This window comes from Bos grunniens, chromosome 19, assembly GCF_055505025.1.
Source record: "Bos grunniens cultivar Pamir isolate PY7600 chromosome 19, Bosgru_T2T1.0, whole genome shotgun sequence".
Taxonomy (NCBI): Eukaryota; Metazoa; Chordata; class Mammalia; order Artiodactyla; family Bovidae; genus Bos; species Bos grunniens.
Genome location: NC_141183.1, coordinates 11,984,278 through 12,007,700, shown reverse-complemented (window position 1 = coordinate 12,007,700; position 23,423 = coordinate 11,984,278). Strand labels below are relative to the sequence as shown.

At 54.6% G+C, this 23,423-nt stretch overlaps 1 protein-coding gene and 1 long non-coding RNA gene across 12 annotated transcripts in view; one reads left to right on the top strand and one right to left on the bottom strand.

Moving 5' to 3' along the window:
• Window positions 1-1,738: 1,738 nt before the first annotated feature.
• On the bottom strand, window positions 1,739-7,785 carry LOC147351227 (uncharacterized). The gene is made up of 2 exons (XR_015146858.1): window positions 7,534-7,785; window positions 1,739-1,986 (listed from the first exon to the last, which is right to left on the bottom strand). It is a non-coding gene; the product is annotated as an uncharacterized LOC147351227 (long non-coding RNA).
• A 13,044-nt stretch (window positions 7,786-20,829) lies between these two features.
• SLC38A10 (solute carrier family 38 member 10) overlaps window positions 20,830-23,423 on the top strand; it is a 41,064-nt gene continuing 38,470 nt past the window's right edge. For all 11 annotated transcript variants that reach the window (XM_086355319.1, XM_086355318.1, XM_086355316.1 and 8 more), the window contains exon 1: window positions 20,830-21,250. In XM_086355319.1, the coding sequence (XP_086211445.1) occupies window positions 21,152-21,250 (99 nt within the window). In that variant the 5' untranslated portion in view covers window positions 20,830-21,151. The remainder of the gene's footprint in view (window positions 21,251-23,423) is intronic.

Sequence of the window (23,423 nt, the reverse complement as noted above, 5' to 3'; positions counted from 1 at the left end):
CTCATGTTGAGGGGAACATGTTCCTTACCCACCCTCCTGGGAAATGCTGAGGGCTCAGGGCCCATCATTTGAGGGGTGAGGGGCTTCAAGGGGGCCCCTGGGGCCAGGCTCAGGCTCAGGAAGTGGGTGGTTGACAAGGCCCAAGCACATGGGAGCAGAGTGGGACCCAAGAACCTGCCCACCTCCCAAACAGCCAGCAGCACCCCAGAGCAGGGGGCTTCCCCAGTGGCTCAGCATTAAAGAATCTGCCCACAATGCAGGAGCCACAGGAGACACAGGTTCTATCCCTGGGTTGGGAAGATCCCCTGGAGGAGGGCAGGGCAACCCACTCCAGTATTCTTGCCTGGAGAATCCCATGGACAGAAGAGCCTGGCGGGCTATACAGTCCCTGGGGTCACAAAGAGTTGGACACGACTGCAGTAACTTAGCAAGCGCGCATGCACCCCTGGACAGGGCCATATAGCAGGGCTGGTGTCTGCAGATGTTTCAACTCAGATGTTACCCCAAACCCTTGTGAGTCTGGGGACTTGTGCAGAGTGGGGGGTGGGGGGTGGAGTGGAGGTGTGATGTCTCCCCCTCTTCTGGGGAAGCTCAGGCCACACTTCAGGCAATAGTCCTGGCCCAAAGCATTCTGGGACAGCCTCTGGGGTGGGGGTGGAGCCAGGCTGGTGGCAGGGCCGCCCCAGGTGGATGGGCAAATGTCTCTGGGGCTCCACTTCTCAGTCTCCCCAGCCCTCAGACAGCCTGCTGGAGGTCTGACCACTTCCCCTTCCTGCCTGCATCTTTGTCTGGGACCTGTGTTGAGATGGGGGTGCGGTAGCCCCCACACCAGAGAACTGAATTAAGGGGAGGACTTGCTTTCTGCAATAGGATCACAGGGTCTGTGGGGTTTCCAGTTTAATTTGAATAAAGATCGTTAGCAGTTGCAATGAATCTAATGCTTTCTGAACACTTGAGGGAAATGTTTCCGAATGGGATTTTCCTGGAGTTCGGCTCACTTTCCCACTTCAGCCCGTGCTGTTCCTTCCCTGGACCTGAGGCTGCCTGCACGGCCTCTGCTCCAGCCTGGGGTGGCTTCATGCTTCCCAGTGACTCTTAACTTATGACACAAAACAGATGGGAATACAGGTCCAGGGGCTGAAACGTCAGGTGTGTCTGGCGTCTGTGAGGTGAACTGGCCAGCCCGGGAGCTGGTGAGTGGGCCCCAACCAGGGCACAGGGCGTGGAAAGCCAGGTTTCTCCTTCCCCGCATACCTGCTCCTTCACACGCACACACACATACCCACCACTGCAGCCTCCTCAATCCATCCTGGGAGGCCTGGCACAGGGACACTGGCCCTCTGCTCTCCCAGCCTCCGGTCCCATGCGGACCAGAGCCCTCCCTGGGACAGGATTGCGGAGGGGGCATGAGGGCTAGGGAGTGGCCTCTGACCCTGTCCTACTCAGCCCTTGTTCGCACCAGGCAGGGGCTTCTCAGAGTCTTCCTGCCTGAGGGTCTCTGCTCAGTACAGTAAGGACGACGGCCGTTGGTCGTGTGCCTGTGTCCCTGGTCAAACCCTGTTGTTCTAGATGAGGACCCAAGGCAGGCTTGGTTTTGGGGAGATGGGGAGTTTGTGAACCTGGGTATAGGTTCCATTGCTTTGGAAACCCCTAAAAATAAGGAGGGTCACCCTGAGGGAACCATTTCTGGGGGCTGAAGCCATCACGCTTGGGGTATAAAAGGAAACTGTGACAAAACTCCAAAACCACAAACAGAAAGAGAAATGTATTACACAAAATGTTTGAAATTTCTCCACAATAAAAAACATCGTTATTAACAAATGCCAAACACAGCAGAACTGACCCGGGAAATAGCAAGTTACAGCCACAAAGAGATGCCACTGCACACCTCCCCGTGGGACTGAACGCAACAGGCAGTCGTGTCGGACGCTGGAGAGGATGCGGAAGGCCTCTTGCTCTGCCTGGGGGAATGGAAAGCAGGGCAGCCTGGGGATAGGGGTCAGGAAATAGGAGACAGGTCAGCAAAGGTCTTGTCCACTTGCCCTGTGACCAAGTTCTGCACTCAGGTGTTTGCCCAGGAGTTGAAACACGTTCACACACTTGTACTTGAGTGTTCACAGCAGCCTGGCTCATTAATACACTAAACCGGACCGGCCCAAGTGTCTAGGCCACAGGTGAATGGTCCAGACGCGGCCCCCAGGCAGTGGGCCCTAGCTGGCAGCGCACAGGACACATGTGACAACGGTCTGGAGGAATCTCAAAGTGGTTTGCTGAGCAAAACGACAGGTGCGTTTCACATGGTTCCATTTATGCGAAATCCTAGAAAAGGCAAAACTATTCTACAGGGACAGAAAGAGCGGGTCATGGTGGCCCGAGGCTGGGCGGGAGATGAGGATTGATCAGGGGCCTGAAGGAACTTTCCCAGGGCTGCTAGGGATGTTCTGCATCTTGACTTTGGGGGTGGTTACACAACTGTACCGATTTGTCAAAGCTCATCAAACTGGACGCTTAGAATTAGCGCTTTTATTGTTATCTAAGTCTTATAGCCGATTTCTAAAAAAATCCTACCAGACACTATTTGTCACCTATCAAATGACAGAGGCCTAAACAATTGATTGTCTCCAGCTTTATCAAGGACAGAGGGAAGCATGAGCTTTCCCACTTACTGCAAGTGTGTCTATTGGCACACACTTGCCCAGTGGTTTGGCAATAGCAATCAAAATTTGAAATATGCATGCTTTTCACCTAGCAGTTTCTCTTCGAGGAATTTTATCTTCTAGACACATGTGCATAAGGGCACAAAGATATGTGAACAGAAATGTCCTTTGTCAGGTTGAGAAACTAGCAGCGACTGAAATATCTATCCAACAGTAGCCGCTGGCCGGATACATGGAAGCTGGCCCATCCTAACTGTCTCAGTTTCCCTGGGACCGTTCTGGCGTTAGCACTGACATTGCTGCATCCTGGGATCCCATGCCCCCTCAGACTGGGAAACACCACAGTATAGACAGGCAAGGGAGTACTAGGAAGTCAGGAAAAACGACCGGCGGGTTTACTAGGGCCAACAGGCAAGATGCCCAAGACATTGAGTGAGATCAAATAATTAAGTTGCAGGAGGCATAGGGCGGTCCACAGACGTTGCCTCTGGAGATTGAGGCTCTGGAAGATGCTACTTTCTCTTTGTGACCCTTTGCGCTTGGAACCCATTGGCCTCCTTTATTCTGTGTGTGTATGGGTTTTGTGCTGGAGAAGGCAATCCGCTCCAGTATTCTTGCCTGGAAAAGTCCATGGACAGGGGAACCTGACAGGCTGTAGTCTGTGGGGTTGCAAAGAGTCGGACACAACTGAGTGACTAACACTCGTGGGTTTTGTAATTTAAAAAACATATTCCAGAGGATATCCCTGGTGGTCCAGTGGTTAAGACTTGGCCTTCCAATGCAGGGGGTACAAGTTTGACCCCTGATCTGGGAGCTAAGATCCCACATGCCTTGCAGCCAAAAAACCAAAACATAAAACAATATTGTAACAAATTCAATAAAGACTTTAAATATATATATGTATATATACATATATATATGAATATATATATATGTATATATATTCTAAAGGACAGGTGACCTTGGTCTGTGTGTGTGACCTTGATCCAAAGTCAAAGGCAGGTAGGTGGGGCCTCTGAATTACAGTCACAAGAAGGCAGGTGCAGGTCAAGGGAGGGGACCAAGGCCCTGGGCAGCCAGGGAAGAAAACCAGAAGGGGAGAGGCGAAAGGGGCACCCTTAGATCAGGGCTTAGGAGATCCCTTCAGTCCTCCAGGCCCCTCACCCAAGACCCACCTTCCGGAAACTGACTCAGCCCCTCTTGCTGCCTTTGAATCCCTTGCTATTAGCAAGCAGCCCCTGGGCCCCAACCGAAACATGGCAGCTCAGGATTGTTACGCAAATTGACTGGTGGGGCCCTGAGCCTGGCTAATTCCTGTGTCTTAATGAGTGGGAAGATGAGGTTTTTATTCATCACTGGGGCTTTAAAAATTGCAGTAAAGTGGCCCACTTTATAAAGAAAAAAATCAATAGCTAAAAGAAAACAGGAGTATGTAAATGGACAGAGTGACAAAAAGCAGGCCAATTACCCCCCCAAAATGAGACACAGTTATGGCTCCATTAACTCAATTATATTTTCAAAAGGATTTCTTACGAGGCCCCCACCCCACCCCACCCTCACACGCCTGTAATTTTTACATCAACTTCAAGCCATTAAGTTGCATTAAATTATTTTGTGGGAGAGAGAGGTGTGTTCGGGAGAGGGGAGCCGCGGTCCTTCCTGGCTAGCCTGGGGGCCTGGGCTCAGGTGTGAACAGGCAGGGGGCCCCGGGTGGTCAAGTCGAGTCTCTCAGGGAGGGAGCCCTGAAAGATAATGAAGAGGAACCACAGAGCTCGACACATGCAGCGGGGCCAGCTGGGCTCCCCAGCCCCAAGGTCCCCAGTGCACGTCCCCCTCTTGAATTTTTATTCCCAAATGATTCACGGCTCTGTAAGCCCCACTCCGGACGGTGGGTGGCCCAGCGCATGCCAATCCAGATGTGAGCACCTAACCTCTCCTTGGCTTCGTGAATTTTCTCTTTATCTCATTAGAGTTAAGAAACTTAATTTTTTTCTTTTTTAAGAAACAATTTTTCGAAGACATGGAAAAATTAAGTATATTAAAAGGAACCATGCCAGCAAAATGGGGGCCTAAATGGGAATATATTTGATGCCTGCTCTTTCTGCAGCCCTTTGCAGGCCCAGAGCCCCCACATGCGAGGATCCTAAATGACATTGGCAATCGTTTACTTAGCCACCGCCTTCCAGCTGCCCCCGAGATGCAGGGGAGGCCCTGGAGGCCTGACAGTGCCCACTCGCGTTTCCTGATGCTTCTTAAGAACGTGCGGGCCCTGAGGCTCGCTGGCTGTAACCTGCTTTTCTGAATCTGTCACCCCCGGGGAGCCGGAGCCTGTCCTACATAAGCCTGTGTGTCTGGGCCGCCCGGGACCCAGCACTTAATATGGAGGATTTCAGGCGGGACGAGGAAGAGGAGGAGGAAGGGGTGGGACCCCAGGGGCAGTCAGACAGGCTGCTGCTGGGCAGGATGTCCAGAGTCACTGGGCCAGGTTACTGGCCAGAAAATATAAAACCAGTCAGTGGTGGACAGATAATAGGGTAGAGACTCAGGCTGAGCAAGGGATGGGGGGTGGGGAGGGCAACCCTAAGGCACAGCCAGGGCCCCCCACTTCCAGGGCTGGCACAGTGAAGAGTGAAACCACAATACAGATTAAAAAACAAACAAACAAAGAGAATTAACCCCTCTCTGCCCTGTGGCAGACCAACCTGGGTCCTAGCGGACCCAGAACAAGCTGAAGAGAGGGCCAACCTGGGCAGGCTGTACAGAGGGGTCCTCAGAGGTTCCCAAGGACTGTGGGAGGAACAGAGATGAGTCAGGGAGTTCCCCCCAGCCTGGAGAGGGGCCATCGCAGGGTGACCTAAGGGGAAGATGGCACCTTGGGGTGTGTGCACGAACTTTACCCTCTCATAACCTTCATTACCCCACCAGCACCCCAACCTTGCTGTGCCTGTTGCAGCTGGGAGACAAGCCCTCACTCCCTGGGACTATCATCCCCTTCAAGAGCCTGGAGCCAGAGACTGACAGGGTGGGTGGGAAAGGGCCACGTGCGTGGATACCAGTGTGTGCACACTGGTGTGAGTATGTGCGTGCACGTACTATCCACGGACAGGATCCATGCCAACTCCCACTGTCTGCCACCATGTCCTTGGGAGCCTGAGGCACGTGCTCCCAGACCCTGGAGTGTGTGTGTAAGTGATGGGTAAGGCTGCTTGGAAATGGATCACCACCTCCATTCAGGATATGATCTTTTGTGTTCAGTCTCTCAGTCGTGTCCGACTCTTTGCGACCCCATGCACTGCTGCCAGCCAGGCTTCTCTGTCCATAGGATTCTCCAGGCAAGAATACTGGAGTGGGTTGCCATTTCCTCCTCCAGATCTTCCTGACCTGGGGATCGAACCCTCATCTCCTGCGTCTCCTGCATTGGCAGGCAGATTCTTTACCACCGAGCCACCTGGGAAGCCCCAAGGGTGTGATCTTGGGTCTTCAGCAATAGCAGGAAGGAATCCCAGGGTGGGAGAGTAGGTGCAATGGCTGGGGCCACAGCAAGCCTGGAAGATCCCAGGAGAGGGACACACAAGGCTGGGAAGGTAGCTGAAAGTGCAGAGGCCAGCAAGAGGAGAGCTGGGCAGTGGCTGGGAGCCAGAGCCTCAGCCTGGGGAAGTGAGGAGAGGGCTGGCGGGCGATGGGCCGCCTGGGTGCCGGGGAGGGTCTTGCAAAGAGGGCACACCCCCTCCCACAGCTCTGCCCTGCACCAGTGCTCCCCAGCTTTTGCCTTTTTACCACTACACCAGGCCCCTCAGGCTCACCAACCCTCCTGACCTTCAGGGAGTCCCTTCCAGTCCCCCAAATCTTGAGAATGGAGTGCAGCTTAGAGGGAGCAGCTGAGTCCCGCCCCCCTTAGCTGCCTTCCAACCTCCAGGTGTCTGCCATCCCAGGGATCTAGGGGACCAGGGGACCCCACCTTCCTTGGGACTAGCCGGTATCTTCTTATTCTCTCTCCTGCCTTATCAGTCATCCGCCTGCTCACCGACAGGCCACAGGGCCAGCCCCCGGGACCCCAGCCAGGCCTGCCTCTGCCAGCCAGTGGCCTCTTGCCCACGCGCTAAAAGAGTCATTGTTCCAGAGGGGATGAAGGAGAAGGGCACGGGGACACAGGAGCCTTTGGCCAGTCGGTCAGGGTCAGACTTGGGTGCCTGGGCTGGGCCACACTCAGGATACTCCCCAGGGCCACCTGTGCCTGGGGGGCCAGCGGGGACCCTGGGGCAGTGCTTAGAGTGAGGCCTGAATTCAGGGGCCCCCTCCCCTGTTCTCTGCTGGAGGGAGAGTTGGCTGCTACAAGTCTCAAGTTGAGAGCCCAAGCCCCCTGGAGCCTCTGGCCCAGCTGAGACCCTGGAAAATGACATCAGATTATTGACTTCCCTGGCAGCCTGGGACCAGGATGGGGCTGGGATGGTTTCTGCCTTGCTCTGCTCAGCACACAGCCGTTCGCCTCTGCCCTCTGCCCTGGCTGGCCTTCGTCCTCCTGGTCTCTCCTTCCTGTCTGTCTGTCTCTGGGTATCTCTCCATCCTTGTACCCCCTTTCCACCCTGCCCCCAAAAGCACATCCCCCAGGGCAGTCAGTCTGCTGGAGGGACTGAAGGAACGCACTGTGTAGAGGTCTGTGCCCTAGGCGACAGTCTCCCACAGGAGGCCTGGCCCCTGATCCTCGGCCTGTGTTGCCACCTTGCTCAGGCATGCCCATCCCTGGCACCCTAACCTGCTTCCTGGCCTTCAGGTCTCTGTGCCCATCCCACCTCCCAACACCCCAGCGCCTTCCGGAGATCCTTGAAGGCTGGTGCTCACCTGGACCCTTAGCCCCAGAGGATGGGGATGTTTGTACCTTTTTCTGCACCTTGTTGCAGAAGGACGTGTGTGGTTCTCCCGCTGTCTTCTGCCCAGTCCTGTGGGCCAGAGGAGTGGCTCAGGACCAGCGAGAATGGGAGGCCCCAGGAGCCGTACAAGGACTGCCTGAGACCAGTGGCTACAGGCTGGTGTGTGGAGGAGGCCAGAGTGCCCCCCGCGTGAGCAGACGGCAGACGGGCTCCTGCCCTTCCCCTTGAGCTGGCAGCCGCAGGGGCCCACGTCCTGCATCAGCCCAGGGCTGCTGGAGTTGCAGGTGGCGGGGTGACCTTGGAGCCCAGCTTGCTCCCCCCACCCCCACCTGCTGGCTGGCCGGCGTGCTCTTGGCAGCACAGAAAGCTCCTCAAGGTGAAGAGGGCGTCCTTGAGGGCTCCAGCGGCCCCACACAAAGGTCCAGGCTCCAAGGTCACTGCCAGTCCGCAGGAAGGGAGAGGGGTGACCGGGAGGTTACGGGTATGGAGGGAGGAGGGGGCCGGGGGAAGGGAAATAAAAAGAGATTACATTTTTTAAAAGGTACTCTAGCTGTCTGCTGACACCATCTCTGGTCTCCATCCGTTTTATAGCCTGCCGGTTCAGGCAGCTGGGCTTAGCTGTCAGGCCGTGTGGGGGGTGTGTGTGTGTGTGTGTGTGTATGTTGGGGGTGGTGAGGAGCCCCCCAGGGGAGCCTTATAGACACACCTCCTCCCCCCTCCCTCCCCAGCTGACTTCTGCTCCAGGGCTGCTCAGGCCATGGACACCCAACCCTTGGCAGGGCTGGGTTGCGGGGGTTCGAGGGGGAACCCGGCGCAGGTGGGATCCTGAGGGTGGAGGGGGATCTGGCCCCCGGCTGGCGGCCACTATCACTGCCCATCTATCCCCCTGACAGGTCAATTTTCTCCCGTGTTTTACAGGACCTTTCAGAGCAGGAAATGTGATCCGGTGGCTGATTTATGTCCTTACCTGGTCTTTGCTCACAAGCCGGCTCAGTCCCGTGCTCTGCAGGGCTGAGCCTGTCCAAGTGTCCAGGCCCCCCGTGCTCCTCCCTGGGGGACCCCACAGTCGGCTCCTCCTGGGTACCGGGACTGACCCAGCCTGAGTTCACCTCTGACTCTGGCCAGAGGGTCCCAACCGGCGTTTCCTGAGAGGGGGATGGTCTCAGGGCACTTCAAATTGCCTGGCAGAGGGGCTGCCTCCCCATCAGCCTCCTACCACCTGCAGTGTGGGGAGTGGCGTCCTGGGGAGAAGGATGGGGACCCGCATCTGGACTTGGACAGGAGGGCTGTATCCCCTAGCAGCACTTCCAGGTTTGGAAGGGAGGGACGGTTTGGGTAACTGTGCTCTTTACATGTTAAGTTGACTTCTGTTTCTCAAACTGAGCTCTTCCCTGGTGTCTCAGCATGCATGGAGACAAGGGGAGATGGGGGCCTCTCCCCTGGTCTCCTGTGGGGGAGGCAGCAGTTGGAGGATTTTTTAGCAGCCAACTTCTGAAATAACAAAAATCTTTTGTGTACCATTGACGAGTTCTCAGTCTTTTATAAAATGACACGGGCTGTTTAGAAGAATGTTAATGGACATTCAGAGTGCAAACAGCTCTTGGCTCCTGCCTCGCCCCCTCCTCTGCCAGGTGCCACCCCCCCATCCCTCCCCAGGAGGAGTCTGGGAACCTGGATTGAGGCATCTTCCTCCATATGGCCCTCGGGTTCTATGTGATTTTGTCACGTGCTCCAGGTGCTAACCGAGGTGACCATGGCTAACATACAGGCTGGACGCTGCCCTCCTGTTCCCACTGATGCCCGGGGCTCACCCCCAACACACTGCCAGCTTGCCCCCAGGGGCCCACGACCACTTGACTGTGATCAAACAAGTAAGTGGGTCAAGAACCTTAAGCCCAGGTCTGTGTGGGCATCTTGAAGAAGAGAGGGGGTCCTGCCTTGCCCACCAGGGGTCCCCAAAGTGGGGAGATGCAAAGACGGCATACTGGGAGGCCAGCATGAGCAGACGGCCTCCCAGTGGACCCCGCTCCTGAGCAGTGGGCTCTCCCTGGAGACTAGCAGGGGCCACGCGTGATTCTTGCTGAGGAAGGACCCCCAGCCCGTGTGGTCTCTGCCCCCACAGGAAGCCCAGACACTGGGCACCCTTTCTCTGGTAGCCAGGACCTGTGTGTGACCCAGATCTTAACTAGCAGACTCTCCCTGGCTCTGGAGCTTGACCCCTGAACAAGTCACCTGCCCGCCCAAAGGTGGGTAACATTCTTCCCGCTTCTTGCCTCCCCAGGAGGCCCAGTTTCCCGGCTCCACTTTCCAGCCACCTGTTTCGGCTGTGGGATCCCATTATCCTTCCAACCTTATCCTGTTTAATGGTGAGACCAGTGCTGGTTTTTGTCTCCAAAAACTGACTGAAAGCATTTGGCTGATTTAAGACCCACCACGGTGAAACTAATAGGGTTGGGACTTGAGGCTCCTCCCGGAGAGGACTGTAGTCCAGACCGTGCCCACCAACCCATCCTTTTATCCACCCCTCACACGTACATTTACTCATTCATCTGTCACTCACTCACCAATTGACCAACTCCCCCGATTCATCCACCCATCTACCCATCATCCACTTATTCGTTTACTTGTTCAGCAACCCACCCATCCAAGTGTCCATTCATCCGCGCATCCATCCTTTATCTAACTATTCCCCCTCCAGCAAGCCACTTTCTTGTGAGGAGCACTCACAGTATTCCAGGCCTGGTACCAGGTACCAGGGCCACAGCAGTACATGAGAGCTTGCGTTAGTTCCCATCTGGTAGAAGAGACGGCATGTAAATCCAGGGGGGTCTGGGGACATGAGCCCACTTAGGGGAAGGAGAGGGCCTGGCAGGCTTCCAGGAGGAGGAGTCTATGGAGTTTCACAATGGGTAGTGAGGAAGGGCCTGCTGGGCAGAGGCCAGGAAAGGTGGGTGGCTCTAGGAGGCTGGAGACCAGGGTAGGGGGCTGGGAGCCAGGCAGGAAGTGAGCCACAGCTGCAGAGCTGAGGTGAAGGGCCTCATTCCCAGGCCATTTGGGAAGGGGGGAGGCGTGACCACCGACCAAGGAACCCGTCACGTCTTTTCTTCCTGGTGCTCCCTCCAGTATCAGCCCAAAGTCCCGCTGGAAATGATGATATGGAAGGAAGCGGGGGACAAGGCCCCTCTTCCCGCCCTTCCCCCATCAGGCACAGCAGGAAGTGAAATAAAAACAGTGGAGTTAGTTTTGTGGTCTGTCTGTACTGTGTTTGTGACAATAGAAAACGAGAGCAGGTACCAGCTATAAAATATGAGTTGCGTGATTTCAGGGATTCTGCCTATGTTTGTGTTTCAAACGGGCATCACCTGTTATAAAGATGAATGTAAAATGCGTGCTAACGATTTAAATTTTTCTTTACTGAGAGTGACATTAAATAACAAATAAAAAGAAACACCAGGACAAGTGGAGAGACCATGGAAGAAAGGGAAAAGGTTTATACTTTCCTACCGTTCGTGGAATTTCCCCTGACTTTTGAGCAGGCCCCACACTCTCTTTTAACCAGGCCTCACAGGTTATGTAGCAGGACCTGCAGATCATAGAGGGGGCTCACTCTTCCCTGGGCGTTGGGGGTACAGTGTTAGAAAGGTCTGGCCCTCTGGGGTAACTCCTCCCACCATAGCCTCGAACATGGGTGACTTCAGTTCCTGTCAGCTGGGAATTGAGGTGATCTTATGGCCCAGGCCCCAGAGAGGGGCTCACCACACAAAGGGGTCCTTTCAAGATCCCTGCTGGGGGCTAGGGGCCCTCAGGAAGGGTGGGGGAAGCATGCTGTGGGTCTGTCCTGTGACTGCCTTCCCAGGGGACTGGAGGATGGAATGGGGCCAGGGGCTTCTTGCCTGCTTGGACCTCACCCCTACTTGCCCCCTCCACTCTCCCCAGCTTGGCTGCCTCCACCACCAGAGATGTGGAGCACAAGAGGGTCGTCTGTGTGGAGCCTGGACGGGCTGGGAGCTGGGGCGACGTGTGACGGAAGGCTGTGCGCTCTGAACCCTCCAGGAGCTGTACTCGGCCAGTCTGACTGCCTGCCCTGCACTGAGGGAAGAGGTCACACCCCTCGGTAGTGTAGGGACAGCTGGAGGAGCCCGGCTGGAATCTGAGCCTGGTGGCCCTTGTCATCAGTGCCAGTCTCTGATGGGCCCTGGACTTGCAACAGGTGCCAAGCTTGGGGCTCAGCACCCTCTAGCCTGGGATTTCATTAGCTCCTCTTTTACCTGAAAACCCTGCCTGTGTTTGGGCACCTAAGCAGCAGTACCAACACCAGCTGGCGGTGACGGTGCCCACGTCCCACACGCACCTGCTGCTTCCCACACGCAGGACCCGCTCCTCCTCCATGGCACCTGACGCAGCAGGTGTGCTGACCGCCCTCCTGTCCCTGGGGCCGAGGTCCTGTGAGCTGCCAAGTGCCCACAAGCAGAGGCTGGCCTTTTTCCTGCAGAGACGGCAGCAGGGCCCGCCGTGGCTGCTTCCAGAGGAACGGACGGGCAGGGCTGGGGGAAGGGGACTGGAGCTCCTGTTGTGGACCAGGCCCTATGCGGACCTCCGTGATTTAACTGGGGCTTCCCTGGTGGCTCAGAGAGTAAAGAATCTGCCTGCAGTGCAGGGGATCTAGGTTTGATCCCTGGGTCAGGAAGATCCCCTGTAGAAGGGAATGGCAACCCACTCCAGTATTCTTGCCTGGAAAATCCAATGGACAGAGGAGACTTGTGGGCTACAGTCCGTGGGGTCGCAAAGAGTAAGATACGACTGAGCTGCTAATACATAATTAACTTACATGGCCGTGGAGAGGTGTGTGTGTGTGTTTGTGTGTGTAACAGTATATTTCAGGTGAGGAAACCGAGGCTGGGTGAAGATGCCCAGCCCACTGGCTGGAAGATGGGGAAGGGATTTGAACGTTGCCTGGTGCCTACAGCCCTTCCAGCAGCCGCAGCTCCTCTGAAGGAGAGTTGAAGACTGAGTCTACTCTGGCCGAGGGCCAGGTCGGGGTCCCCCAGCTCCTGTGGGAGCAGAAACTGCTCCTTATCACACGGGGGGTGCTGAGGATTAGACAAAGCCTGGGCTTGGATCCGGAGGGCCCAGACAGATCCACTGCTCTCTGCCCTTCCCGCCACTGCCCGGGACCCCTGTGTCCATAAAGGCTGCGCTCTGCACCCACCCCCAGCTCTGGCCCTCTGCCTGAGTGGAGGGGCCTGGCTTCCCAGCAGGGCCTATCCTAGAACCTCCACCTGCCTTGTCTTTATCAGCCCTCGGCTGTCACTGGCTCTGATTACCCAGGCTCCATCTGCCGGGCCTCTGCACAGCTGGGGAAGCTCTCAGAAGCCTAGCCCCATGCCTGGGCATGTCACATTCCTGCATCCCACCCCACAGCCCACTGTCCTGTTGACTGCAGGGCAGCCACGGGCGCAGGGAGCCTGGGGGGCTGCAGCTGTTCGATGAGGGAGCTGGATACAGCCCAACTGTGCCCCAGGACTCCCAGCTGTGTCTCTCTCACCTCCTACCATTCCAGTTCTGTCCCCCAACCCAGCAAAGAGAAGTCAGAAACGTATCCCTCCAGGTCCGCTGGGGCCACCTGGAGGAGCTCAGTGTTCTAATGACGAGGGCAAGGGACTTCCCCCACTTGAAGGGGGCCACTTGACTTTCCCTTGTCACCTCCCACCCCGTGGGTCACAGCCTTCCCTGGAGCCTGAGTGGGGACCCCAGGCTCTGTGGTGCCTGGGCAAGCCCTGTTTGGGGCACACCTTTTAGGGGAGAGAAGTGACATTTTTGATCCTAGGGCTGCTGTCCTGGAAGGGGTTTGATCCCTGGGAGATCTCCCTGCTTTTATGGCCTGGGAGGCCAGATGCAGAAGGGGCTGAAGACGAAGGCCGGCAGGTCTCCCAGGCCCTTCCCTGCCCCTGAAGGGTGCATTTGCCAGGCTTCGGCCACCACTACTGGCCTTCCCTTTTCTGGAGCATGAAATGGCAGTTTCCTACTGGCTCACAAAGCCTCTGAGGCCTCTCACCCTGGCAAGCCTGGGGCTCGTACATCTGCAACCAGAACATCCTACCCTTTGTCCCCACTCCTGAGATGCAGCCTGGGGAGCAGGGGTGAGGCCTCATGTGCCTCACTGGCCTGCCGCACAGAGGATCCATGGCGCAAGGAGGAGGGTGGGCTGAGTGCATGCTGGGGTCTCAGCCTGATTTTGTCCCCAGCCTGCCAGACTGAGGCTGAGCGAACAGTGGCCATGGGACAGCTTGGCATCCCCGCTTAGGGAGGATGGAGGCCCAGGGCAGGCAGGGGAGCACATGGTTTGCTGGTTAAGGCTCCAGAGCTACTGGAGTCAAGTGCCAGCTCTTAACCTGCTTGGTGCTTCAGGAGAATGAACTTAGACACGCCCTTGCCTTTCCTGCACCCCCAGATCTGCCTCCAACCCCAACAGAAGAGAAATCGCTTGCAAAGTTCCCAGGGACCAAGGTGGGGAACCCACTTGCCCTGAAGGGGCTGCGGGGAGGGGGCCTGGGGCCTGTGCACGCGGCTCCCTGTGTCTGGACGTGTGATGCTGCACCTGTGGGCCCAGGCAGCTCTCGCCTCGTGTCTGGAATTTTTAGAAAAGGGTAAAAAAAAAAAAAAAGTAGATGAAAGCAGGTTTTCCATCTTGTCAAATTCTCAACCACCCCCTCTAATTACAAGATGATAATGAGATTCAGGGGGAGTTTTCTCCTGGTGGCCAAGATGATAATCTGCAGCTTTTGTCTGAGACCAGGGACATCACAAAGGTCATACTGTCCTTCCAGCTCACCCTGGCTGCACAGAAGGCTTTCCCTATGGAGACACACTTCCCGTTCCTGGTTGCTGGATAGGACCCGGTCAAGGGCTCCCCCGTCAGACCAGGAACAGGGGAGGCCTTGGTGGGAAACAGGTCTGCAGAGGCCACATGAGGCCCTAAAGCTGGTGTGCAGGTGAGCTTGGGGGTGGGTCTGGAGTGGTGCAATTGTGTTCCTTGTGTCCTTTCTCCCCTAATGTGGCCAAAAGCGTCCCCAGGAGCCAGCCCCACAGCACGGTGCTGGATTTGACCACCAGCTAGAAGATGTGCCTCCCGCAGCTTGGCTCAGCGGGCAGAGGCCAGTGGCCCTGAGTACAAGGAGTTATGGACCCACTATGACCTGGGTCCAGGCCATGTAACTTAGGAGTTACATGGTCTTGAGCAAATCACCTCACCTCTCTGAGCCTCAGTTCTCCCTTCTGTAAAATGGGGAGGGCAATAGTTAGGGATTGCCATTGACTGCCTCTAGCAAGAAGTCCAGAATTTGCCCTGTGAGAAGGGTTGGAACAGATACAATCTGATGACCTGGGCCAAGGAGGATGTTCCATGGACCCTCTCTACCTGCAGGAATTAGGCAGGAATTTCACCTGGGCACACACTTTAATGGCTCCAAATCCTGTGGTTCTCTAGGGTGAGTGCTGCAAATTAGGTGGTGTGGTGAACTTGGCCCTAGAGGAGGTCATAGTCGGCTCATGCATCGAGGGGTGTCCAGATGCAAGAAGAGACAGGGCCAATGCTTGGGAGAAGCAGTGGCAAAGGGCACCAGGGGACCAGTGGCCAAGGAGGGGAAAGATGAGCATGTCAGATGGAGCAGGCGAGGCTGTGGCAGGGGCTGTGGTGTGTGGACACTGAGGGTCCTGAAACCTGAGAGTGTCTGGAAAGCGCAGTATGGTGACATTCATGTCCTGGAGCTGATGGAATAAAGTTCTTATAGATTTAACAGAAATGTATTCTCTCCCAATTCTGGGGCCAGAAGCCTGATATCAGGGTGTCAGCGTGGTCGGTTCTTTCTCAGAGAGAATCTGCTTCATGTCCCTCTCACAGCTCCTGGTGCTGACAGTGGCTCCCGGCATTCCTTGGCTTGTAGATGAGTCATACCAATCTCTGCCAGTGTTCACAGGTGTTCACTCCATGTGGGTGCTTGTGCCCAAATTTCCCGTTTTTATAAGGACACCAGTCATAATGGATCAGGGCCCCCCACATGCTGGGGGACAGGAGTTAGGAATGCACATGTGAATACTGGGGTGGCCTCACATTCACCTTAAACCTGCAAGGAGAGAAGGTGAGGGTGGTCTTGGCAGCAGTGGCCCTGAGCTTGGGCAGTGGCAGGCCCTCACTGGTGGGGCATTGAGAGGCAACTCTGTTGATGGCTGTTTCTCAGTTCCTTGTAGAAAACACCTCTTGGCCCTCTCCCTCCCCACCAGGCATCCTGGGATGGGTTGGCCCAGTGGGGTCCCCTGGGGAGGATGAAGGGAGGGCACCTGGGCCAGGCTGCCGGCTGGGAGAAAATGTAGGTGCCTCTTCCAGCACCCCATTCTGGCTTCCTACCTTCCAGGAAAGGCTGGAGGGTAGGCCTCCCTGGGAAGCCCCCACCTGGGTCCCAGAGCCACCTGGGGTGGGGGAGGCCTGGTCCACTCTTGGCCCAGCTGGCTTCTGGTCTCCCTCAGGGCTGGGTCAGCTGGTCTGGTCTCTGCTTGCCAGGCTTCTAGCTTTCCTAGTCTCTGGGAATTTGGGGCCTGGGTCAGGGGGCGGCCCTGGAGGATTGGATAGTTAGTCTGTGGTTTTTCCAACAGAGGGTCTTAGAGCTGTCCCTGCTCAAGAGAGAGGCCCCTGAAGCAGAGGGAAGTGGTGTTAAAACTCCTGAAAGACCCTGCTGGGCCCCCTAGGATCTTCCAGGCCCACCCAGCCTAGGTGCCCAATAGCAGCTACTCTCCTGCCTTCTTCTCCTGGGCACCTGGCCCCCAGCCCTCCTCCCAGAACCTGAGCCAACAGCCTAGGGGTCACCAGTGGCTTGAGCTGCTGGAAAAACCCTTGGTCCCTGGCTTTAGGGGCTGAGGCCAAGAACGGACTCTCAGAGCTGGGCCCATTCAGTGGGGGACTAAGGGTGGCCCAGCCAGCTCCCCCTTGTCAGCCCCAGGAAAGCTCCCTTGCACCTGGGCAGCTCCCCAGGCATCTCCAACTTGGGGGGGCCCTGACAGAGGACGAGGGGACATAATCTTCCTCCAGACCACAGTGGGGCTAGTCCCACCTCCCCCTCCTCATGTTCTCCCCTCCCCCACCACAAAGGGGAGTATAATGTGGATGGAGTAAGCGCACTTTGGAAAACACCAGGGCTGACCCTCTCTCCCCTCACATTTCATTAAGGCCTGACTGCCCGTACCCAGAAAACCAAGGTCAGGGCCGTGTGTGTGTGTGTGTGTGTGTGTGTGTGTGTAGGGGGTGGGTGCAGCCCTGAATCTCCCTGTGAAGCTGGTCCTTCTGCGTAGTTTTTGCATGACCCCTTCCTCTGAGGAGGCAGCCTGGCAGTGGGGGGCTGGTGGTGGGGTTTGGTGGATTCCTCCGTAGCACGTGATCCGATGGCACCCCGCCCAGCAGATGCTAAGTAAGATCCAGTCCTGTCTGCTGGAACTGTTGTCAGTTTTATGGCTCTGGGGTTATATAAACAGCGCGGGGAGCGTGCAGGGACTCAGGGCCACCAGGCCTGGGTTCCCTCTTCCTTCCCTTGGCCACCTCCCTGGGCTCAGGACAGCCCCCAGGCTCTGCTCCTACTCAAGACAGCCTGAAAGAGTGAGGATCCAACCAGAGAAGGGTATGGAAATGGCCTTCTGGACAGTTCAGCCACTGGGCTAGCGTCAACATTTAAGTTCTGCTTGCTGGGGTGATGAAGTCTCAGACTCCATACCAGGCAGGGTCCCTGATGCCCATCTCGTCCCAACTGCCCAGAGCCCCCCAGTGTTCATTTCTGAGGGACCATCCTGGCCCCCATCATGCCTCCAGTTTGGAAACTGGAGACTGATGGAAAAGCTGTGTGTATGCTCAGTCGCTTCAGTCCTGTCTGACTCTTTGGACCCCATGGACTGTAGCCTGCCAGACTCCTCTGTCTGTGGGAATATCCCAGCAAGAATACTGGAGTGGGTTGCCATTTCCTTCTCCAGGGGATCTTCCTGGCCCAGGGGTTGAACCCAGGTCTTCTGCATTGGCAGGCAGGTTCTTTACCACTAGCCACGCCTAGAAAGCCCCTTGGAAGAGGACATGGCAACCCACTCCAGTATTCTTGCCTGGAGAATCCCATGGACAGAAGAGCCTGGTGGGCCACAGTCCACAGGGTCACAAGGAGTTGGACACAACTGAGGTGACTTGGCACGCACGCACGCACCTGGGAAGCCCTGAAAAAGCAGAAGATCGCTAAAAAAAACAATGATGCTCTCCGGGAGAGAAGGGATTGCACCTGTGACCTCACAGAGACTCGCAGAGCAGGGTCATCAGCCCCATTTAACAACTGAAAACACTGAGGATTGACCCAGTGTTCTGGTAGCCAGGTCCCAGACAGTGCCACAGCTCTGGCTCTGCCCACAGCTGCCTCCCGGGCCCAGGCCACCTTCTCCAGGAGCCCTTCTCTAAAGCAGCCACAACTGCCAGGTAGATTTAACCCAGGCTGGGTCCCTGAATGTCTTTGGTGAGGGTTGAGGTGGGGGAGAGGGAGGGAAGGGGAAGGGGTGGTAGAGGGGTTCCCTCTTGGTAAAGCAGGCACCTATGTGGGAGAAGCAGGATCTGTCACCTTAATACAGGTGTGCCAGGTGGGGTCAACATCTCCCTCTGTCTGAAGTCTTGAGTTGCCAGCATCCAGAGGTGGGACCCTAGTCCAGCCCCATCTGCCTCCTTCCCCAGATGGTGCCTATGGCTGTCACCTCCAGCAACCAAATGGAAAGTTGCTGCCTCTTCAGTGATGGATGCCCCAATAATGGGTGCTCAGAGAGGTTCTTTAACATGCCCAGGGTCACACAGCCTTTGTGCTTCAGAAGGCTCCCATGGAACAGCGGTGTCACATTAGCTCTGCTGATTGAACTCACATGTGGGTAGCGAGAATGGAAGGGGTGCAGGTTCCGAAATGGCCATGCCCCTGACTCTCTCTGCTTTACACATCAGTCCTAAAACCTTTAGGTGGTGCAAGGTGAGGTGAGTGTCTGTACCAGTGGGAATTGCCGGTGGGGGAACACTCAGAACCAGAGTTGGGTGGAGAGGGAGTCTGGGATGGGGGTGGGGCAGCCCAGGGGAGGGTATGGGAGCCTAAGTGAGGTGGAGAGCATCAACTCAGGCATTACAAGTATCGAAGGGGAGAATATCAGGATGAAGACTGTGGCCCTGGACCGCCGGCAGTGTTTGGAGATACTGCTGTGAACATGTGACTTTCAATATGTACATGGACCTAGGAAGACATCTAGATGTGAGTGTGGTACACACACGTGTCTTCTAGTTCTGCCCATTGAGGAACAGTGGCCAGGATCAGTGCCCAGATCTGGGTCTCTATGACTAGTCTCCACTGAAAGGACTCCTTGGAGTTCTTGGAGAAAGGATTGATTCTTGAAAAGTACACGATGAGCTTGGAACACCTTATCATGCAAGAAAGCAAGGAAGTGCTCAGAGAATGACAGGGACCCAGCACAGGACAAAGGGGCCAGCTGAAGGGGCTCTCACTGTCCAAGTCTAGGAAATCGGCACATCAAAATAGCTTGTGATAATAATGGATGATAACCCTCTGAATACAACTGGAGTCCACAGTGCTGTCGATATAGTCATAGGTTGCAAGTTTGACAAGGACCAGGACATTTAGTTTCAAAGTACCTCCCCACAAACCACTCATTATTTACTAAGGAGAAAGACGTAACTATCTAATCAAGCAATCAGAGAGAATATAGCCAGTAATGGGACAAATCAAAATCGTAGGGCATCTGATAGGATTCAATGGAAACACAGGAGCACATCCACGATATTTGTGCCAAAGAAATGTAACTTGAATTTCACCATGAGTGTGGGTAGGCAGACTACTGGCTCCCCACAAAGACGTGCACCCCTTAATCCAGGGAACCTGTGAATATGTTACCTTACATGCCAAAAGGGATTTTGCAGCTGTGATTAAGGTTACAGACCTTGAGATGGGGAGATTATCCTGGATTATCCGGATGGACTCAATCTAATCACATGAATACTTAAAATTGGAAAACTTTTCCTGGCTGCGTCAGATATGTGAAGTGAGAGGGAGTTGACCCCTTCTCCGCTGTTGCTGACTTTGAAGTTGGAGGAAGGGGGCCATGAGCCAGGGAACATGGCCTCTAGAAACTGAGAAGAGGCCTCAGTTTTCAGTTTGCAAGACAATGGGGGCCTTGGCTCTACCACCCGAACGACTTGAATTCTGCCAGCTACCCAATGAGTGGGAAATGGAATCTCCCCGAGAACTTCCATAAAGGGGGTGACCTGCTCACATCTTGATTTCAGTCCAGTGAGATGCATTCTGGACTTCTGACCCACAGAACCATAAGAACAGGTTTCTGTTGGTTAAGCTGCTAAATTTGTGGTGATTTGTTACTCTAGCTATGAAAAACTAATACAACGAGGAGGCATCAGAAAAACCCAAATTGAGGGACACAGGGTTAGTTATCAAGCACATTGAAAGAATGCAAAATTTGTGAGATCAAATAGCTAATTAGAAAAATGGGCAAAAATGAATAAGCATTTTGAGAAGAAATATGAATGGACAATAAAAATAGGAGTAGATAATTTACCTCATTTGTAACTGGGGGAACAAATTAAAAACCACAGTGAGGAACTTCCCTGGTGGTCCAGAGGCTAAGACTCTTCACTCCCAATGCAGGGGACTTGGGCTCCATCCCTGGCCAGGGAGCTAGATCCCACACGCCAAAACTAAGAGTTGCTGCTGCCGCTGCTGCTGCTAAGTCGCTTCAGTCGTGTCCGACTCTGTGCGACCCCATAGACGGAGCCAGTCCATGGGATTTTCCAGGCAAGAGTACTGGAGTGGGGTGCCATTGCCTTCTCCGAAACTAAGAGTTAGCATGCCACAACCGAAGATTCTGCATCTAAGATCCCATGCAGCCAAATAAATAAATATTAAAGATAAAAAATAAAAACCACAATGTGATTCCATTGTATTCACCAGATTAGCCCAACTGATGATACCGTATGTATGTGACAATGTAGAGCTGTGGCGAGTTCCTTGTGCTCCAGGTCCTGAAAGAAAGGGCTCAGGATACCAGGTTCTCAGGAGGATTATTAGCTGGGTGCTGGAACAGGTGCTCTGACACCGGGCCCCGCCCACAGGTCCCGCCCCACACACCCAGCCCACCTCTCATTGGTTTGCTTCCCACCAAGCCCCGCCCCACTAGGTCCGCCTCTCTCCGTAAGAGCCCTGCCTGAGCACCGCCTATTCTCCGTCACTTCCGGGCAGAGGAGCCCGCGGAAGGAGGAAGTGTGTGTCAGGGTGGCTGCGAAGCCGGGCTGAGGTGTTCCTGGCTGGCACCCCGCAATTCTTCCGGGTCTATGCGTGGGGACACGGAGGTGGCCGGCGAGAACCAGCGGGGGAGGAAGACATGAGGCGGCCGTGGGGTCTGGCGGGGTCTGGAGGTTGACTGCCCCTACCGCCTTCCCAAGAGGCCGCCTCCTCCAGGCAGCCAGCCACCCGTCTCCCTCAGGGTCTCACGCCCCACCGTCGTCCCGGCGCCTTGAACTGGGGCTCCCGGGCCTCTAGACCCCGCGCTATGACTGCGGCCGCCGCCTCCAACTGGGGGCTGATCACGAACATAGTGAACAGCATAGTAGGGGTCAGTGTCCTCACCATGCCCTTCTGCTTCAAACAGGTGAGTCCAGCAGGCAGTGGTCACCCCCCTCGCCGCCCCGGGCTCACCCCCTCACGGGAACTAGGACTTGGGGAGGCGGCCCTGCAGCTCGCCCGCCCCGTGGCTGCAAGAGAAATTGAGGGAATAACCTCGACGAAAAGCTTCAGTCGCTCAGTCCTGTCCGACTCTTTGCGACCCCATGGACTGCAGCACACCAACTCCCGGAGCTTGCTCAAACTCATGTTCATCGAGTAGGTGATGCCATCCAACCATCTTATCCTCTTTTCTCAAGGAAAAGCTTAAGAACAATTAATAATTTCAGATCGAAGTGCACATATAGCAAAGTAATATGATCTTTCAAAAATGTAAAGTGACCAATAGATTTCAGTGTTATTTTTCTTTATTATTTCTGAAAACTCTGACCTGACTGCACTTGTATTCAGAAGCACATCAGTCAAACCCCCAGGCCTTGTAACTAGTTTGGGGTGTTGGTTACAAGGTGATTACTCCAGATTGTGTGCTTAAAATTTGTGCATTTCACCATATGCAAATGTTACCTTGATTGAAAAAATCCAAAATATTAAAAAATTGGTGTCATCCCAGCATTAAATACCTCATGAAAGAAACTCACCATTTTTGAGGTGTGGGTTCATTTGGCTTCTGTTTAATTCACAAATAAACAGGCATTTGGTATGGTAGAGAAGGGAGGTGATAGAATTATCAAATTGGGTAACTTCTTTCCTAAAAATGAACTTCTTAGCTTACTGTGTGCCATGCTGGAGATACTGTTACCTCTGCCTCTTGGGGCAGGAGCTGTCTACTAGCTAGGTTGCTTGAGGATGGAGGAGGAGAGGGACACCAGAGAAGGACAGGTGGCCAACAAGGCCTCGAAGACCAGTCTTACATGATGAAACCAAATAGGTGGAAAAATGAAAATAAGATGGATATTTTGGAACTGAAAATCGGCATCAGCATTTAATTTTAGAGTAACACTGCACTTTTCACATTTAGCATCTTTTGGATAAAAATAGCAAAAAGAAAATGCATTTAGTGTTCCCGTGTGAGTGGTTGTTCTGACTTGGTTGATGAGCATGTTGGTGGGAGGATGGAGACTGCAGGGCTATGTAGAAGGCCACGCTGGTGGCTTCAAGAAGCAACATCTGTGTCTTGGCTTGTGAATCCCAGCGTGGGCCAGCCACCTCTGGGTATTGGAAAGACTACGTGTCCCAGCGTGCATTGTGACTTGCCTGGCACAGAACTGCATCCTGGGATGTGTAGTTAGCTGATTCTGAGTCTGTAAATGCAGTGCTGCCTTCCTTGACTCCTCTCTGCCAAGTGCCACTGTGGCAGGGCTCTGGTGATTCAGATTTGAGTGTCTTACTATGTGCTGGGCATGAGTCCCCTGCCAGAGCATTTAAAAATGGGCCAGGCTGAGTTGTCTGAGGGGAGAGCTGATCGATGGGTGCCCTCTTGCAAGCAAAGACCTGGAAGTGGTTTGCCCTGCCCCGAGGGCCTGGCCAAGTTAGGACATGCTGTCACTCATCACTCAGACTCAGTGTTTCTCTGAGAAGCCCGTTGGCAAGAACACCATGTGAGGCCAAGAGGCAATTTGGAGATGTGTGTATTTATTGGTAGCCAGGTCACTTAAAAGTTTTTGTTTGCATTTTTTGTTTGTTTGGTTTTAATAATTTGGGGTACTTTTCCGAAAAAATTAGCAATTTATTAAAGTGTAACATGCATACAGAAAAGTGAACACATTTTAGGTGTACTCTTGATGGATTTTCATAATATTAACAAAGACATGTAGCCAGCTCCCAGACTGAGGAACACAGCATTGCCAGCACCCCCACCCCTGCCTCCTTACTGAGGGTCGCCCTCCCACCCCCAGACCCCACTGGTCAGTGTTGCCAGGTTTTACCTGTATGTGAATGCATCATGTCGTAGGTGTCTGGCTACCATTGCTCAATTTATCTGTTTTTTAACCTTTGCTAGGCAGGCGTGGCGTTTCCTGTTTGGAGCAGTTAGGAACACATGCATGGGGTTTGACCACATGGACCTGTCCTGTGGGGTGGTGACCCGCACGCAGGAGAGCTGGCTGGTGGGCTGTGTGTGTATTCCACTCTGCTAGATGCTAGTAGGACAGTTGGTGGTTTTTTCAGTTTTTGGATTACAGATAAACCTGCTGTAAACATTG